The following is a 20,713-nucleotide window of genomic DNA, read 5'->3' as shown; positions in this document are numbered from 1 at the left end:
AATAAAGTGAGGTATAAGCAGAGAATAAACCATGTGGCTACCTGGTAGAAAATGTTTCAGGCAAGGGACTAGGAAGCATTAAGACACTGGGCAGGAGCATGCTAAGTGAGCAAATTTGTTTTCCTTATTTTATTCTTCCTGAAACAGAGAGCAACTGTTTAACCATCTTAGCTTTTCCTTCTTTAGTCTTCTAATCCTTCAAAATTTACTTATAATTCTGTTCTGTAGGTTTTTCATTAACTTTAAATCACTTCTGGAAACTTACTCCATTCTTCCAACCAGGCCAGAATGTAGGCAAGAGTCTTGTCTTTAATTTCAGCAGTCTTAGCACAAGCAACTATTTTCTCCAGCAAGCTTCCTCTCCGTTTCTTATGTTCTATAAGGGACATTTTCCTTCCAGCATGCATATTCTCATTCATAGTATAGCGATTTATTATACGCTTCACATTTTGCATTATGTCTGTCAGCTGCATATTAAGATACTATAAGAATAAAAAGGGGGATTATAGTAATAAATCCTGTTTGACAATAAGATTTGATCACCTTTCTTCCCAGAATGTCAGTGATAGTCACTATAAAGCTCTCTAATCAAAAGCTTTTTAATTCTAATCTTTCTGTAAGTCTAAGATTTTCCTCTTAATTTTTTTTTCTCTGCCTTCATCCTAGAATTTCTATGATATAATGAAAAAAATATTTGGTTTGAAATTATATCTGGATTCTAACTCTAGCTCCCTCCTTAAAATGACTTTTAGTGGACTTCCCTGGTGATCCAGTGGTTAAGAATCTGCCGGCCAATGTAGGGGACATGGGTTCGATCCCTGGTCTGGGAATATTCCACATGCCATAGGGCAGTAAGCCCGTATACCACAACTACTGAAGTCCCCTCTCTGTAGAGCCCATGTTCCACAAGAGAAGCCACCTCAATGAGAAGCCTGAAACTAGAGAATAGCCCTCCTCTTGCTGCAACTAGAGAAAGCCCTCATAGCAACGAAGACCCAGCACAGCTGAAAAATAAATTAAAATTGTTTTTAAAAAGATAACTCTTTAAAAAATTATTTTCTACAATCATGACTCATCTGTAAAATAATGGAGATGCTAAGTTCACAGTTGATCTGAGACATGTAACATGTGTGAAATGCCTTATAGACTATGGCTGCTGTAAATAAACTAATTAAAGGAAATTACTTTAAAAAAAATTAACCCTTACACCTGGAAAGCAGCTATTGGAATATTCCACAACATGATTTTTATTTCATTATTTCCCCTCCTCAAGAATCTATCAGTAAATTTCTTCTGTTCATCACTTTATCCTAGTAGTTCTCGGTGGGGGTAATTATTGCCTCATATCTGGCATTTAGAAATGTATGGGACTTCCTGGTGATACAGTGGGTAGGAATCTGCCTGCTTATGCAGGGGACATGGGTTCGATGTTGGGTCCAGGAATAGTCCACATGCAGCAGATCAACTAAGCTCATGCACCACAGCTACTGAACCCCTACTCCAGAGCCCTGGAACTGCAACTACTGAGCCCAGGTTCTACAATTACTGAAGCCCGTGCTCCTAGAGCCTGTGCTCGGCTGCAAGAGAAGCCTGAGCACTGCAACAAAGAGTAGACCCCGCTCACACAACTGGAGAAAGCCCACGTAAAGCAAAAGAGACCCAGCTCAGCCAAAAAAAAAAAAGAGAGAGAGAGAGGTGGACTACCCTGGTGGTTCAGTGGTTAAGAATCTGCATTGCAAGGCAAGGGACACCAGTGCAATCCCTGGTCCCAGAAAAATCACACATGCTGCAGAGCAACTAAGCCCTCAAGCCTTCTACTGAGCCAGTGCTTTAGAGCCCGTGAGTTGCAATTATAGAACCTATGTGCTGCACCTACTGAAGCCTGTATGCCTGGAGCCCATGCCCCACAAGAAGAGAAGCCAGTGCAATCAGAAGCCCACACATTGCAACAGAGAGTAGAACCCCCACCCCACCACTGCAACTAGAGAAAGCCCATGCACAGCAATGAAGACCCACCATAGCCAAAAAATGAAGATAAATATATAAGCTTTAAAAAAAAAAAAAAGTCACAATGTCTGCCAAAGAAAAGAAGCACTTTTGGTTGTAACAAGGAATGGAAAGGAAGACATTGTACTTAGTAAAGGATGCTAAGTTGTGCCAGCCCACCCTATGTGCAATGGACAGTATACATATTTAAGAATTGGCTCATCCTGCATAAATTTTCACTGTCCAATGGGATATTCACATAGGTTACATAAAATGTTTATAATTACCTGAGCCTAGAAACTTACTCTTTTTAAAGTATAAATGGAAAGTGAGTTCCTACCAAGTTTAATTGCTTACTGAAATTTCCAGGAATGCAAATATTATGCGAATCAAAGGAAAATGTTCTTTAGGATTTTGCCAATAAAATTTCACCATTCACCAATAAAATGTTCACCATAGTACCAACCAACAATGCACCATTGCTAATAGTATGTAGTGTCACTGCAATAAACCTGCATTTGTTTCAGCCTATATTCATAGCTTTCATGTTTATTTTAATTCTGCATAAAGATGCAAGCCTCTGCTACCTCTTTGTAATGTCTTCTATTGAAGTTTGACTTAGAATTTACACATTGAAATGCATGTTATTAAATTTAGCACTTTTATTTACCTTCATATAATAATTTCTTCAAGTATGAGTATAGATATTTTATCTATGAAGTTCACTTCAGAGGAACAAAAGGGAAGTTAAAAATATTTTTAAAAGGCATAATAAATCTGATAGATGTAGAACCACTGCTCCATCTTTCCAACTTTATCAATTACTTTCTCAATTTGGCTTTAGATAAACCTAACTTCTTCTACACTCCTTACAATAGCAGTGAGATTGGGATTTTGCAAGCCAAATCGCCATGCCAAAAGAGTAATCAAATGTTAGGTGCTAGAATTACTGCAGTCAGAAATAGGTAATGCAGTTGCAGTAAATTAAGTCAGAAATGCAGAACAGAGACAAAGTTTGATAAGACAAGTGATGAAGAATAACATTACAAACTAACACATAACATGGTGATTAAGGAAAAAGTATTACCAACTTCTCATATATTCTCCCACAGAATGGAAAAGAACTCTTCTCAATTCATTCTTTGTGGCCAGAATTACCCTCATACCAAGATGGATAAAGATATTGCAAAAAAAAAAACCAAAACACTACAGATCAACATCTCTATAAATTTTGTTGCAAAAATCCTCAACAAAATACTAAATAGGATTAGCACCTTATTAATAGAATTAGATACCACAAACATGTGGGATTTATTCCAGGAATACAAAAATGGTTCAACATGTGAAAATCAATGAATGAAATACACCAAATTAACAAAATGAAGGAAAAAAAATCATATGATCACCTCAACTGATACAGAAAAAGCATGCAACAAAATTCAACACCCTTTCATGATGAAAGCTCTCACCAAAGTAGGTGTAAAGGGAAAATACTTCAATATAATAAATGTCATATATGACAAGCCCACAGCTAACATCATACTGAAAGGTGAAAATCTGAAAGTTATTCCTCTAAGATTAGGAACAAGTAAAGGATTCCAACTCTCATCAGTTCTATTCAACATATTACTGGAAGTCCTAGCCAGAGTAATTCAGGAGAAAAATAAATTTTAAAAAATCAAAATTGGAAAAGAAAAAAAAATGTTTGCAGATGATATGATCTTATATGTTGAAAACTCTAAAGCTTACACACACACACACACACCCCAAACCTGTTAGGAGAAATAAATGAATTTAGCATAGTTGCAGGATACAAAATCACACACACAAAAAAACATGTTTAATTTTCTGGGACTTCCCTGGTGGTACAGTAGTTACCCTCCTTGTAATGCAAGGACATGCATTTGATTCCTGATCGGGGAGCTAAGCTCCCACATGACACAGCGCAACCTAGCCCATGCCCCACAGTTACTGAGCCTGCGCACTCTACAGCCCACATGCCACAACTAGAAAGTCCATGCACTACAACAAAAGATTCCACATGGCACAACAAAGATCCTGCAAAGCTAAGACTTGACCCAGCCTAATAAATGAATAGATATGTTTAATTTTCTGCATGCTAGTAATGAACTATCAGAAAGAGAAATTAAGAAAACAATCCCATTTACAATGGCATAAAAAAAAAAACTGGCAATAAATTTAACTGAGGTGAAAGACCTATATATTGGAAATGAAAGACATAAATGAAAGAAATGAAGAAATTAATATTGTTAATTCTCCTAAGAATTAAAATATTCATACCACCAAAGCAGTCTACACATAGAAAGCAATCATTTTCAAAATTCTAATAACATTTTTTATAGAAATAGAACAAAAAGCCCTAAAATTTGTATGGAATCATAAGAGACTCTAAATAGCTAAAGTAATACTGAGAAGAACAAAGCTGGAGCTCCTTGATTTCAAACAATAGTACAAAGTTATAGAAATTAAAACACATGATATTGGCATAAAAACAGACCCACAGATCAGTGGAATAGAAAGGAAAGTCCAGAAATAAACCCATACACACATACGGTAAATTTACAACAAAGCAGCCAAGAATATACACTGGGGAAACGACAGTCTTTTCAATACATGGTGCTGGAAAAACTGGGCAGCCACATACAGAAGAAAGAAACTGGGGATTGCTATCTTATACCGTGCATAAAAATTAACCCAAAATGGATGAAAAACTTGAATGTAAGACCTCAAACTATAAAAATTCCAGAAGAAAACACATAGGCAGTAATCTCCTTGACATTGTTCTTGGTGATAATTTTTTGGATTTCACACCAATAGCAAAGGTAACAAAAGCAAAAATAAGCAAGTAGGACTGCATCAAACTAAAAAGCTTCTTCACAGCAAAGGAAACCATCAACAAAATGAAAAAGCAATCTACTTAGTGGGGGGAAATATTTGCAAATCATATGTCTGACAAGGGGGTAATATTCAAAATATATAAAGAACTCATACAACTCAATAGCAAAAACCCAAACAATCTGATTAAAATATGGACAGAAGATCTACATAGACATTTTTCCAACAAAGACATATAGATGTTCAATGGGTACATAAGAAGATAATTACTGTCCTTAATCATCAGGAAAATGCAAATCAAAATCACAATGAAATGTACCACACACCTGTTAGAATGACTATTATCAAAAAGATTGAAAATAATAACACTTGTTAGTATTAGCAAGGATGTGAAGAAAAGGAAATCCTCATGCATTGTTAGTGGGGTAAATTGGTGCAGTCACTATGGAAAAAAAAGCTGAAGCGCCAATACTTTGGCCACCTGGTGCTAAGAGCTGATTCACTGGGGACCCTGGTGCTGGGAAAGACGGAAGGCAAAAGAAGGGGGCAGCAGGAGATGAGATGGCTAGATAACGTCATCAACACAATGGAAATGAATTTGAGAAAACTCCGGGAGATAGTGGAGGACAGAGGAGCCTGGTGTGCTGCAGTCCATGGGGTCGCGGAGTCAAACATGACTTAGTGACTGAGTAACAATAACTATGGAAAACAAAACGGAGGTTCCTCAAAAAATTAAAAATAGAAATACAATAATGATCCAGGAATTCCGCTTTTGGGTATTTAGCTATAAAAAACAAAAATAGTAATTAGAAAACAAATATGTATTCCCACGTTCACTGTAGCATTATTTACAATAGCCAAAATATGGAAAGGATCCAAGCACCCATCAATAATGAACAGATAAGTATATGTGTATTATATACACCTACACAAATATACAATGAAATAGTATTCATCTGTAGAAAAAGATAAAGGTTTTCCATTTGCAACAACATGGATGGACTTTGAGGGCATTACATTAAAAGGAATAAGTCAGAGGAAGAGAAATACCATGTGATCTTTCTTACATGTGAAATCTAAAATAAAACTAAGTTCATAGCTACAGAGAAGAATTTGATTGTTGCCAGAGGTGGCGGTAGGGATGGTGTGAAAAGTGGGTGAACTTTTTCTTTTAGTTTAGTTGAAATAAATTGAATTTAAAAAATCAATGTGAACTTCCCTGGTAGTTCAGTGGTTAAGAATTTGCCTGACAACGCAGGGGACACAGGTTTGATCCCTGGCTTGGGGACGATTCCACATGCTGCAGGGCAACTAAGCCCTAGCATCCCAGTTACTTGAGACCATGCACCCTAGAGTCTGTGCTCCAAACAAGAGAAGCCGCTACAATGAGAAGCCTGTGCATCGCAGCTAGAGAAAGTCCGCATGCAGCAGTGAAGACTCAGCACAGCCAAAAACAAATAAATAAATAATTTTTTTTAAATAAAAAATGTTTAAATAAAAAACTTTTTTAAATCTGAAAAGGAAATTAAGAGAACAATTCTACTTACAGTAGCATCAAAAGAATAAAATTATTTATAATAAACAACCAAGAAGGCAAAAGACAATGTTAAAACAATGCTACTGAACGAATCTACAGCTAATGCACTCCTTAGCAAAACCTCAATGATTTTGCAGAAATAGAAGTACATCTTTAGGATTCATGTGGAATCTCAAAGAACCCCAAATACCCAAAACAGTCTTGAAGAATGAAGTTGGAGATCTCATACGCCTCATTTTCAATTATTATTATAAATTTACAGTAGTTAACTGGCACATTTTAATTATAAGAGACATATAGAATACAAAGCCCAGAAACAAACTTTCACACATATAGTTAAATAGATTTTTTTAACTTAAAAAAAGTTTATTTAGCTGTACTGGGTCTTCGTTGTGGCACTCGGAATCTTGGATCCTCTGCACCATGCACAATCTATAGTCACGGAACTCATACTCTCAGTTGGGGGATGTGGGATCTAGTTCCCTGACCAGGGGTTGAACCCCGATCCCCTGTATTGGGAGTGTGGAGTCTTAGCCATTGGGCCACTAGGGAAGTCCCTGGTCAAATAATTTTTGACAAGAGTGTCAAGGCTTTTTAATGGGAGAGGCCAATCTGTCAACAAATGATGTTGGGAAAACTGGATACACCCACGCAAGAACGAAGTAGGACTCTTATACCATATACAAATATTAACTCAAAATGAATTTAAAAACCTAAGCATAAGACCTAAAACTATAAAACATAGAAAACATAGAGAGAAAAGCTTCATGACATTGGATTTGGTACCAAAAGTACAGGCAACAAAAGTAAAAATAGATTGTTTAGTCGCTAAGTCGTGTCCGACTCTTTTGCCACCCCATGGACTATAGCCCGCCAGGAACCTGTCCATGGAATTTTCCAGGAAAGAATATTGGAATGGGTTGCCATTTTCTTCTCCAAGGGATCTTCCCAACCCAGAGAATGTTGCAGGCAGATGCTTCACCACTGAGCCAACAAATCAAAATGTAAAACTTTTCTGCATCAAGGAACACAATTCACAGAGTAAAAAGGCAACCTATGGAGTGGGGAAAAAAGAATTTGCAAATCATATATCTAATGAAGGGTTAATACTACAATATATAAAGAATTCTTACAACTCACATCAAATAAATAAATAACCCAATTGATAAATGGGAAAAGGACTTGAATAGACATTCAAAAGACGTATAAATGTCCACAAAATTAAGACCCTTGGTCCTTGGAAGAAAAGCTATGACAAACCTAGACAGTGTATTAATAAGCAGAGACATTACTTTGCTGACAAAGGGCCGTATAGGTAAAGCTATGATTTCTTCAGTAGTCATGTTTGGATGTGAGAGTTGAACCATAAAGAAGGCTGAGTGCTGAAGAATTGATGTTTTTGAATTGTGGTGCTGGAGAAGACTCTTGAGGGTCCCTTGGACAGCAAAGAGATCAAACCAGTCAATCCTAAAGGAAATTAACCCTGAATATTCATTGGAAGTTCTGATGCTGAAGCTGAAGCTCCAATACTTTGGCCAGCAGTTGGGAAGAGCTGACTAATTAGAAAAGACCCTGGTGTTGGGAAAGATTGAGGGCAAGAAGAGAAGGGGCAAGAGAGGATGAGATGGTTGGATGGCATCACCAACTTAAAGGACATGAGTTGGAGTAAACTCCAGGAGATAGTGAAGGACAGGGAAGGCTGACATGCTGTAGTCCATGGGGTTGCAAAGAGCTGGACAAAACTTAGCAACTGAACAACAACAACAGCATCAATGGCCAACAAACATATGAATAAAAGCTCAACATCACTAATCATTCAGTTCAGTTCAGTTCAGTCACTCAGTTGTGTCTGACTCTTTGCGACCTCATGAATCGCAGCACGCCAGGCCTCCCTGTCCATCACCATCTCCCGGAGTTCACTCAAACTCACGTCCATTCAGTTGGTGATGCTATCCAGCCATCTCATCCTCTGCTGTCCCCTTTTCCTCCTGCCCCCAATCCCTCCCAGCATCAGAGTCTTTTCCAATGAGTCAACTCTTCACATGAGGTGGCCAAAGTGCTGGAGTTTCAGCCTCAGCATCAGCCCTTCCAATGAACACCCAGGACTGGTCTTTTTTAGGATGGACTGGTTGGATCTCCTTGCAGTCCAAGGGACTCTCAAGAGTCTTCTCCAACACCGCAGTTCAAAAGCATCAATTCTTTGGTGCTCAGCTTTCTTCACAGTCCAACTCTCACATCCATTCAGTTCAGTTCCGTTGCTTAGTCATGGCCGACTCTTTGAGACCCCATGAATTGCAGCACACCAGGCCTCCCTGTCCATCACCATCTCCCGGAGTTCACTCAAACTCACGTCCATTGAGTCGGTGATGCCATCCAGCCATCTCATCCTCTGCTGTCCCCTTTTCCACCTGCCCCCAATCCCTCCCAGCATCAGTCTTTTCCAATGAGTCAACTCTTTGCATGAGGTGGCCAAAGTACTGGAGTTTCAGCTTCAGCATCATTACTTCCAAAGAACACCCAGGACTGATCTCCTTTAGAATGGACTGGTTGGATCTCCTTACAGTCCAAGGGACTCTCAAGAGTCTTCTCCAACACCACAGTTCAAAAGCATCAGTTCTTCAGCACTCAGCTTTCTTCACAGTCCAACTCTCACATCCATACATGACTACTGGAAAAACCACAGCCTTGACTAGACAGACCTTTGTTGGCAAAGTAATGTCTCTGCTTTTGAATGTGCTATCCAGGTTGGTCATAACTTTCCTTCCAAGGAGTAAGCCGTCTTTTAATTTCATGGCTGCAATCACCATCTGCAGTGATTTAGGAGGCCCCCAAAATAAAGTCTGACATGATTTCCACTGTTTCCCCATCTATCTGCCATGAAGTGATGGGACCAGATGCCATGATCTTTGTTTTCTGAATGTTGAGCTTTAAGCCAACTTTTTCATTCTCCTCTTTCACCTTCATCAAGAGGCTTTTTGGTTCCTCTTCGCTTTCTGCCATAACGGCGGTGTGATCTGAGGTTATTGATATTTCTCCCGGCAGTCTTGATTCCAGCTTGTGCTTCTTCCAGCCCAGCGTTTCTCATGATGTGCTCTGCATATAAGCTAAATAAGCAGGGTGGCAATATACAGTGTTGACGCACTCCTTTTCCTATTTGGAACCAGTCTGTTGTTCCATGTCCAGTTCTAACTGTTGCTTCCTGACCTGCATATAGGTTTCTCAAGAGGCAGGTCAGGTGGTCTGGTATTCCTATCTCTTGAAGAATTTTCTACAGGTCTACTAGCATAAAGCATTACTTTACCCACATCCATTAGGTAAATGCAAATCAATACCACAGTGAGATATCACTTCATATCCACTTAGGTGGCTACTATGAAAAACAAATGCTAGTAAAGTAATGCTCAAAATTCTCAAAACCAGGCTTCAGCAATACGTGAACCATGAACTTCCAGATGTTCAAGCTGGTTTTAGAAAAGGCAGAGGAACCAGAGATCAAATTGCCAACATCCGCTGGATCATTGAAAAAGAAAGAGTTCCAGAAAAACATCTATTTCTGCTTGATTGACTATGCCAAAGCCTTTGACTGTGTGGATCACAATAAACTGCAAAATTCTGAAAGAGATGGGAATACCAGACCACTTGACCTGCCTCTTGTGAAACCTACATGCAGGTCAGGAAGCAACAGTTAGAACTGGACATGGAACATACTGGTTCCAAATAGGAAAAGGAGTACGTCAAGGCTGTATATTGTCACCCTGCTTATTTAACTTATATGCAGAGCACATCATGAGAAACGTTGGGCTGGAAGAAGCACAAGCTGGAATCAAGATTGCCAGGATAAATATCAATAACCTCAGATATGCAGATGACACCACCCTTATGGCAGAAAGCGAAGAGGAACTAAAAAGCCCCTTGATGAAAGTGAAAGAGGAGAGCGAAACAGTTGACTTAAAGCTCAACATTCAGAAAACGAAGATCATGGCATCTGGTCCCATCACTTCATGGCAGATAGATGGGGAAAAAGTGGAAACAGTGTCAGACTTTATTTTTTTAGGCTCCCAAATCACTGCAGATGGTGATTGCAGCCATGAAATTAAAAGACGCTTACTCCTTGGAAGGAAAGTTATGACCAACCTGGATAGCACATTCAAAAGCAGAGACATTACTTTGCCAACAAAGGTCCGTCTAGTCAAGGCTATGGTTTTTCCAGTAGTCACGTATGGAGGTGAGAGTTGGACTGTGAAGAAAGCTGAGTGCTGAAGAATTGATGCTTTTGAACTGTGGTGTTGGAGAAGACTCTTGAGAGTCCCTTGGACTGTAAGGAGATCCAACCAGTCCATTCTAAAGGAGATAGGTCCTGGATGTTCTTTGGAAGGAATGATGCTAAAGCTGAAACTCCAGTACTTTGGCCACCTCATGCGAACAGTTGACTCATTGGAAAAGACTCTGATGCTGGGAAGGATTAGGGGCAGGAGGAGAAGGGGACAACAGAGGATGAGATGGCTGGATGGCATCACCGACTCAATGGATGTGAGTTTGAGTGAACTCCAGGAGTTGGTGATGGACAGGAAGGCCTGGTGTGCTGTGATTCATGGGGTCGCAAAGAGTTGGACATGACTGAGTGACTGAACTGAACTCAACTGAACTGAACAAATATTGGTAAGGATGTGAAAATTTGGAACTCCTGTGCACTATTTGTGGGAATCTAAAATGGTGCAGCCACAATGGAAACTGTATATGCAGTTCCCCAAAATATTAAAAATAAAATTACCATACTATCCAGCAATTCTACTTCTGAGTATACACCCCAAATAACTGAAAACAGGAACCCTATCAGATAGTCATACACCTGTGTTCATAATAGTATTATACATAATAGCCAAGAGATAGAAGCAACCCAGGTGTGCATTGACAGCTGAATGGATAACAAAATGTAGACTATATTTACAATGAAACATTATTAAGCCTTAAAAAGGAAGGACATTCTGAAACAGTAAATCCCATGGGCAGAGGAGCCTGGCAGGCTACAGTCCGTATGGTCGCAGAGTCAGACATGACTGAGCATCTGAGCACACGTGTGGTTAAACCATAAGACGTTAAGCTAAGCTGGGACTTCCCTGGTAGTCCAGTGGTTAAGAATCTGCCTTCAAAACTGAAGAAACAAAAACTTATGGCCCAGGAATAAATGCTGCAAAAAATGAATGCAAATAAAAGTTAAAAAAAAAAATCTGCCTCCAAATGCAGGTAAAGTTGGTTCGATCCCTGTTCAAGGAACTAAGATTGAACATGTGTTGGGGCAATTAAGCCTGTGTACCACAACTAGAGAAGTGTGGTCATCAAAGTGAAGCCCAGCACAGCAACTCTTCCCCCCAAAAAGACATTAAGCTAAGTGAAACAAGTCAGTCATAAAAAACAAATACTGGGGACTCTCTAGGTGGTCCAGTGGTTATGATTTCTCCTTCCAATGCAGAGGGTATGGGTTCCATCCCTGATTGGGGAGCTAAGATCCCACATGCCTCTCAGCCGAAAAACCAAAACATAAAAAAACAGAAGAAATATTGTAACAAATTCAATAAAGACTTTAAAAATGGTCCACCTTTTAAAAATATACTGTATGATTTCACTAATATGAGGTATCTAGATTAGTTGAATTTACAGAAATAAGTGAAATGGTGGTTTCCCAAGGTGAGAGGGAAGAAGGAAATACGGTATTGGAAGGTGAAAAAGTTCTGAGGAAATTCCCCAGTGTCCAGTGGTTAGGGCTCCACTCTCTCACTGCAAGGGCTGTGCAAAAAAAGAGTGAAGAAGTTCTGGATGTTGATTGCATGACAATGTGATTATGCTTAGCAGTACTGAACTGTATACTTAAAAATGATTAGGATGGTAAAATTTATGTTATGTGTATTCTACTACAATTAAAATTGGATAAAAATGTTTTAATATATAAAAGGAGTAACCAGATGTTAGGTGCTGGAAATATTGCAATAAGAAACAGAAGATCTAGTTGCCACAAATAATGTGTCAGATATATAGGAGAACCGAGACAGAGTTTGCTGGGTCAAGTGATGAAGAATACACTACAAGCTAAGCAGTTGCTCATAAATTCTTCCAGAAATCTGAGGTGGGAAAAACATTTCACAACCTATTCTTTGAGGCCAGTTTTATCCTGATGCCAGCACCAGATAAAGACATAAGAAAATAAACTATATCAATATTCTTTATGAACACAGTCACAAAAATCCTTAAAATATTAGAAATTAGATCAAACAATGTACAGTATGAACAAGTGGGGTTTATTATTAGAACATAAGGCTATTTCAAAACTGGAAAACTAATAAGTGTAAATAACCATATCAACAGACTAAGAAGAAGCATATGATCATCTCAATAGATGCAGAAAAAGCAGTTGACAAAATTCAACATTCATTCATGACTTTTTTTTAATTCTATAACAAATTAGTAATAAGGATAGCTTCCCCAAACTGATGAACATTTACAAAAAATTTACAGCTAACATTATACTTAATGGTGAAAGCCTAAATTGCTCTGAGGATCCCTTTTTATTCAATCTTTTATCAAGGTCCTACCCAATGCAATCAGGTAAAAAGAGGAAATAAAAGAATATTAATTGAAAAAGGAGAAATAAAAAGGTTTCCATTCACACATCAAACAAAACCAAAAACAAACCAAAAATTAAACAAAAAACTGTATAAAAATTCCCAAAGGAATATATCTTTTAAAAGCTGCCAGTATATAAAAATCAAAAATCATACCTCTATACACTAGCAATAAACAATTAGAATTTGAAATTTAATAAAACTATCATCTGCAATTACACTAAAAACATGAAATATTTACAAATCTAACAAGAAAACTGTACATTGAAAATTAAAAAACCATTGATGAAAGAAATCAAGAAGAACTAAATAAATGGTGACAATACTAAGCACAGACAAGGATGAAGAGCAACTGGAACTCTTACAGTTTTCTGATGGGAATGCAAAATAGTAAAGCCATTTAAGATAACAGTTTGACAATTTCCTATAAAGGTATGCTACCACAGGACCTAGCAATACCATTTCTAGGTATTTAGCCAAGAGATGAAAACTTATGTTTATAAAAGAATTCATACATGGAATGTTTATAGTGACTTTATTCATAATTGCTCCAAACTAGAAACAACTCAAGTATCTTTCAGCTAGTGATAGATTCATGTGACATAAGGTATGATTCCATTTGTATGGCATTCAGGAAAGGAAAACTGTAAGCACAGAAAACTAACGGCTTCAGGAGGCTATCAGCCAGGAAAAGGGTGGCCATGGAAGGGTGTAAGGGGATTTTTCAAGGAGTTAGAACTGTTTTAAATCTGAACTTTGGTGGTGAGTACACATCTATATGTCTTTGTCAGAATTCTCGAACAGTACACCAAAAAGGGCGAATTTTACCTTAATTTCTTTTAAAAGGCAGTAGAATCACAGAATACTTGGATTTGATTCCAGGACCCACTATGTATAACAACCATGACTTTTAGGCCAGCCTCACATATTGTCAGTTTCCTCATCCGTGAAATAAGATTAATAGTAATACCTATCCCTGTTGAATTATTCTGGGGATTAAATGAGATAATCTATAGATAAACTTATACCATACATAACATGGTAAACACTTTAAGTGCTACCAGGTTATTAAGGGCTTGCTATGTGCCACACCCTGAATATTCATTGGAAGAACTGATGCTGAAGCTGAAACTCCAATACTTTGTCCACCTAATGTGAAGAGAAAAAGACCCTGATGCTGGGAAATATTGAAGGCAAAAGGAGAAGGGAGTGGCAGAGGATGAGATAGTTAGATAGCATCACCCACTCAACGGACATGAATTTGAGCACACTCCAGGAGATGGTGGAGGACAGAGGGGCCTGGCATCTGTCACCAGACAGACATGTTAGAAACATGTGCCACAGGGGTGAAAGGGTCAAAGTAAGAAGATGGGTAGAGAAAGCACCATAACCTCGAGCAGGATAGAATCTGAGAGGCAGATAATAACAATAGCAGTGCTAGGGAAAGCACAGTGACTGAAACTGCCCACGCTGGCCAAGCACCATTAGCGTGAATTGTTTTAGGACAGCAGATCCTGGTAAGGAACATGGAACTAACAAGCCACCACCAACCGGAAAAGCTCAGGAAAGGTCAAAAGGAGACACCACCTGTACTGCTACCTCCCAGAATCCTTCTCGCTGGCATCCATCTTGGCTGAGCAATTTGTGAACAACCAAGAAGGACCCTGAGTCAGAATGAGTGGCCAAAGACAACCCAGAAAATAATGCCATCACCATAAATCGCAAGACTGTCAGCCACAAGCCAGAGCAGGTCCCCTGGGTTCCCTTACCCTGGTGCTCTCTGCTGGGGTGCCTTTTCCAATAAAGTCACTTGCTTTGTCAGCACATGCATCTCCTCAAACAGTTCTTTTTCTGAGTGTTAGATAAGAGCCACTCTCAGGGCCCTGGAAGGGGTCTCCCTTCCTACAACAACAAAATGAGCATATGGCAACCCACTCCAGTACTCTTGCCTGGAGAATCCCATGGACAGAGGAGCCTGATAGGCTACAGTCCAAAGGGTCGCAAAGAGTTGTACACAACTGAAGCAACTTAGCATGCATGCATGCACCTATTCTTCAGCTGAAGAAGCAGAAAATCCTTAAAGGTTCCTATGTTCCCAATATCAACTGCATTGCTTTCCCAATGTCCAAAGATAAATACTATTCTGAATTTTAGTCTCTATACTTTTAACACAGTAGTAAACTGAATGATGTCCCTCCTGCAAAAATATTGTAACCAAACACAAGTTCACCTGCCCAACACACAGTGAGGCCAAACAAATGGAAATGTTGGAACAGAAAAGGGTTTACTGTAGAGTCAAGCAGGAAGAAAGGGTGGCTCCTGCTCAGAAACCCGTAACTCTCCAATGGTTTGGGGAAAAAGTTTTTATAGGCAAAATTGGGGGTGAGGGCTGCAGTGTGTGTGACTTTCTTCTGATTGTTTGGTGGTGTGGTAACAGGGCAGTACTCTAGGAATCTTGTGCTCAGCCTTAAGTTACCACCCTCCATCTGAACAGAGGCCTCTCTACCTGCAGAAGGATTGTTATGAATATTTCTTGAGGAGGAACCTGACCTGCCCCCAGGCCACACTGTTGTGCCTAGACTGCTCCCCCTTTGTTTCTAAATTCCCTCCCTTCTCTGATTAGCAACTATTTGAATCTGCCCTTTGGAACACAGGGAAGGTCAAGGAGGCTGAAGCCTTTTTTCCTATAAATAAGAAACTGGGGACATGGAAAGGATTTGTACCAGGGAGGGCCCCACAGTGTCTTACTCCCTTTCTGGAATGTGTAAATGTTACTTTATATGGAAAAAGGGTCTTGCAGGTGTGATTAAATTTATGATCTTGGAGTGGAGAGATTATCCTGGATTATCTAGGAGAACCCTATTGCAATCACATGTGTCCTTATAAAATGGAGGCAGAAGGGGCAATATTTAGACACCTAGGAGAAGGTTCAATGTGAGGATGGAGCAGAAAGAGATTTAAAGCTGGAGACTGGAGTGTTGTGGCCACAGCCAAGGAATGCCAGCAGCTAAAAGAAACTGCAAGACACAAGGCATGGATTCTCAGACAGAGTCTAGAAGAAGTGTAGCCCTGCTGACAACCAGTCCAGTGATTTGCAGATTTCAGACCTCTAGAATTTCTGACCTTTAAATTGTGAGAAAGTAAATGTTGTTGCAGGCTTCCCAGATGGCTCAGTAGTTAAGAATCTGCCTGCCAATGAAAGAGAGGCAGGTTCCATCCCTGGGTTGGGAAGATCCCCTGGAGAAGGAAATGACAACCCACTACAGTATTCTTACCTGAGAAACACAGAGCTCCAGAGGTGCTGGAATGTAATGCGGAGGCTGAAGGAAAGAAACCTGAGGAATGGTCAGAGGCATGTGTGGAAAAGACTCTTGAGGATCTTGGACAGCAAGATCAAACCAGTCAGTCCTAAAGGTAATCAACTCTGAATATTCATTGGAAAGACTGATGCAAAAGCTGAAGCTCCAATACTTTGGTCACTTGATGCGAAGAGCCAACTGATTGGAAAAGACCCTGATGCTGGGAAAGATTGAAGGCAGGAGGAGAAGGGGGTGACAGAGGATGAGATGGTTGGATGGCAACATCAACCCACTGGACATAAGTTTGAGCAAGCTCTGGGAGATAGTGAAGGACAGGGAAGCCTGGCATGCTGCAGTCCGTGGGTTTCCAAAGAGTCAGACAGGACTGAGTGACAGACAACAACAAAATGCTGCTCTTTCTTTTTCTCCCATAAGAATGCACAAAAGGAAGATTAAAAAAGCTCAAACTATTAATACTTCTGCATAACTTAACTAAGGTCTCAAAGTTCAGAATATTTATAGGATTAGAAAAAAATACCCAACACTTAACAAGATAAAATTTATAATATCTGATAACTGATTGAAAAATATCAGACAAAGGACTTTCCTGGTGGTACAGCGGGTAAGATTCTGCCTGTCAATACAGGGAACACACGTTCAATCCCTGGCCTGGGAAGACTTCACATGTTGCAGAGCAACTAAGCCCCTGCTCTACAACTACTGAGTCTTCCCCCTAGAGCCTGCACAATGCAACTACTGAGCCCACGTGCTGCAGCAACGGCAGGCCGTGCACCTAGAGCCTGTGCTCTGCAACAAGAAAAGCCATTGCAATGAGAAGCCCACATGTCACAAAGAGCAGACCCCGCTGGCAGCAACTTGACAAAGCCTGTGTGCAGCAAGACCCAGCACTGGTCTTTAAAAAAAGTTCAAAAAAACATTCAGGCAGGAGGGGTGATACCAGGGAAATGGCCGAGCAGAAAGCATGAGGAATCGATTGGTCCAACCAGACAAAGCTGTTTTGGCAGAATCTATCTGATTTAACTGTCTTGAAATTCTGGCATCTATTCAATGGCTTCCATATTTCAAAGGAAATCTTGACCAGGAAATTCTTGGTGAGTGTGTGCTAAGTTGCTTCACTAGTGTCCGACTCTTTGTGACCCTATGGACTGTAGCTCACCAGGCTCCTCTGTCCACGGGATTCTCTAGGCAAGAATACTAGAGTGGGTTGCCATGCCCTCCTTCAGGGGATTTTCCCAACCCAGGGATCAAATCCACATCTCTTACATCTACCTGCATTGGCAGGCAGGTTCTTTACCACTAGTGCTACCAATTTCATTCAACTGAAGCTTTTAGCATAATAGTTCTGGAGAAGGCAATGGCACCCCACTCCAGTACTCTTGCCTGGAAAATCCCATGGATGGAGGAGCCGGGTAGGCTGCAGTCCATGGGGTCGCTAAGAGTCGGATACGACTAAGCGACTTCACTTTCACTTTTCACTTTCATGCTTTGGAGAAGGAAATGGCAACCCACTCCAGTGTTCTTACCTGGAGAATCTCAGGGATGGGGGAGCTTGGTGGGCTGCCATCTATGGCGTCGCACAGAGTCGGACACGACTGAAGTAACTTAGCAGCAGCAGCAGCATAATAGTTCAGTCACTCCGTCATGTCAGGCTCTTTGCAACTCCAAGGCCTGCAGCACTCCAGTCTTCCTTGTCCTTCACCAACTCCAAGAGTTTGCTCAAACTCATGTCCACCAAGTCAGTGATGCCACCCTTCCATCTCATTGTCTGTCGTCCCCTTCTCCTCCTGCCTTCAACCTTTCCCAGTCTTTTCCAATGAGTCAGTTCTTTGTATCAGGTTACCAAAGTATTGGAGTTTCAGTTTCAGCATCAGTCAGTCCTTCCAGTGAATATTCAGGACTAATTTCCTTTAGAATGGACTAGTTGGATCTCCTTGCAGTCCAAGGGACTCTCAAGAGTCTTCTCCAACACCACAGTTCAAAAGCATCAATTCATCTGCACTCAGCTTTCTTTATAGTGCAACTCTCACATCCATACATGACTACTGGAGAAATCATAGCTTTGACTAGAGGGACCTTTGTTGGCAAAGTAATGTCTCCGCTTTTTAATATGCTGTCTAGATTGGTCATAACTTTTCTTCCAAGGAGCAAGCGTCTTTTAATTTCATGGCTGCAATCACCATCTGCAGTGATTTTGGAGCCTCCAAAAATAAAGTCTATCACTGTTTCCACTGTTTCCCTATCTATTTGCCATGAAGTGATGGGACTAAATGCCATGATCTTAGTTTTCTGAATGCTGAGTTTTAAGCTAACTTTTTCACTCTCCTCTTTCACTTTCATCAAGTGGCTCTTTAGTTCCTCTTCATTTTTTGCCATAAGGGTTGGTGTCATCTGCATATATGAGGTTGTTAATATTTCTCCCAGCAGTCTTGATTCCAGTTCATCCAGCCTGGCATTTCGCATGATATACTCTGCATATAAGTTAAATAAGCAGGGTGACACTATTCGGCCTTGATGTACTCCTTTCTCAATTTGGAACCAGTCTGTTGTTCCATGCCCAGTTCTAACTGTTGCTTCCTGACCTGCATTAAGTTTCTCAAGAGGCAGGTGAGGTGGTCTGGTATTCCCATCTCTTTCAGAATTTTCCAGTTTATTGTGATCCACACAGTCAAAGGCTTTGGCATAGTCAATAAAGCAGAAATAGATGTTTTTCTGGAACTCTCTTGCTTTTTCAGTGATCCAGCAGATGTTGGCAATTTGATCTCTGGTTCCTCTGCCTTTTCTAAATCCAGCTTGAACATCTGGAAGTTCACGGTTCATGTACTGTTAAAGCCTGGCTTGCAGAATTTTGAGCATTACCTTGCTAACATGTGAGATGAGTGCAATTGTGTGGTAGTTTGAACATTCTTTGGCATTTCCTTTCTTTGGGATTGGAATGAAGACAGACCTTTTCCAGTCCTGTGGCCACTGCTGAGTTTTCCAAATTTGCTGGTGTATTGAGTGCAGCACTTTCATAGCATCATCTTTTAGGATTTGAAATAGCTCAAATGGAATTCCCTCACCTCCACTAGCTTTGTTCATAGTGATGCTTCCTAAGGCCCACTTGACTTCATATTCCAGGATGTCTGGCTCTAGGTGGGTGATCATACCATTGTGGTTATCTGGGTCATGAAAATCTTCTTTGTATAGTTCTTCTATGTATTCCTGCCACCTCTTCTTAATATCTTCTGCTTCTGTCAGGTCCATACCATTTCTGTCCTTTATTGAACCTATCTTTGCGTGAAATGTTCCCATGGTATGTCTAATTTTCTTGATGAGATCTCTAGTCTTTCCTATTCTATTGTTTTCCTCTATTTCTTTGCATTGATCACTGAGGAAGGCTTTCTTATCTCTCCTTGGTATTCTTTGGAAGTTTGCATTCAAATGGATATATCTTTCCTTTCCTCCTTGTTTAGCTTCTTTTCTTTTCTCAGGTATTTGTAAGACATGATAGCAACTACTCATTTTTTACCCTCCACATCTGTGACAGAAGTGTTCCTAGAGCAGCTTAGAAGAGCCAGAGAGGGCAATAAGAACCTTATCCTCCAAATATGAGAGATCTGTTATGATTGTGAATTGCTATTTCAAATCACAGAGGTGTAGACACAAAGGCGAACTACAATTGTTGTAACCTCCGCCGAGTGGAAGCAGCTTTCAGGGGATTTAGAGGCAATTTCAGGTTTTTTTCCCTCACTTTTCCTTTTTCTCCTTTTGGAAGCCAGACATTTAAAGATTAGGAAATTGAATTCAATTGTATTTTCAAGGGAACTTAGAAGGTCACCAGGTTCAGTTCAGTCACTCATTCGTGTCTGACTCTTTGCAACCCCATGGACTGAAGCATGTCAGGCTTCCCTGATATGTCCATTGAGTTGATTATGGCATCCAACCATCTTATCTTCTGTTGTCCCCTTCCCCTCCTGCCTTCAATCTTTCCCAGCATCAGGGTCTTTTCCAATGAGTCAGTTCTTCGCATCAGGTGGCCAAAGTATTGGAGTTTCAGCTTCAGCAGCAAGTCACCAAGCATGCCCATAAAAAGATGCAGGTTCAGAAAAGACCTGCAAGGACCTAAAAATTATACCTCAGGCTGATCCCTGGCACATAGTAAATACCATATAACTCTAAAAACAAGCAACAACCCTAGGAGAGAAAGAGAATTTATTTCTAGACTGATCACAGTATAAGATTCAGATGTCCAGTTTTCAATAAAAAATATCATAAAGCATATAAATAAATAGGAAAGCATGTCCCAGTCGAAAGGAAAAAAATTACAGAAACCATGGGGAAGAAATTAAGATATTATCGGATAAAAGCTGAGGAAGTACATTACCACTAGAACTGTTTTATGAGGTATGCTAAAGGGA

General features: G+C 40.0%; 1 protein-coding gene across 1 annotated transcript in view; it reads right to left on the bottom strand.

Annotated features, from left to right (window-relative positions):
- The window catches only part of FAM186A (family with sequence similarity 186 member A), a 137,163-nt gene that overhangs the window by 100,320 nt on the left and 16,130 nt on the right, over positions 1–20,713 (bottom strand). Inside the window, exon 2 of the mRNA XM_042247322.1 lies at positions 266–482. Coding sequence (XP_042103256.1) covers positions 266–482 — 217 coding nt within the window. The remainder of the gene's footprint in view (positions 1–265; positions 483–20,713) is intronic.

The sequence above is a fragment of the Ovis aries genome, chromosome 3, assembly GCF_016772045.2.
Source record: "Ovis aries strain OAR_USU_Benz2616 breed Rambouillet chromosome 3, ARS-UI_Ramb_v3.0, whole genome shotgun sequence".
In the NCBI taxonomy this organism is placed as follows: Eukaryota; Metazoa; Chordata; class Mammalia; order Artiodactyla; family Bovidae; genus Ovis; species Ovis aries.
This window is presented reverse-complemented; position numbering and strand designations above follow the sequence as displayed.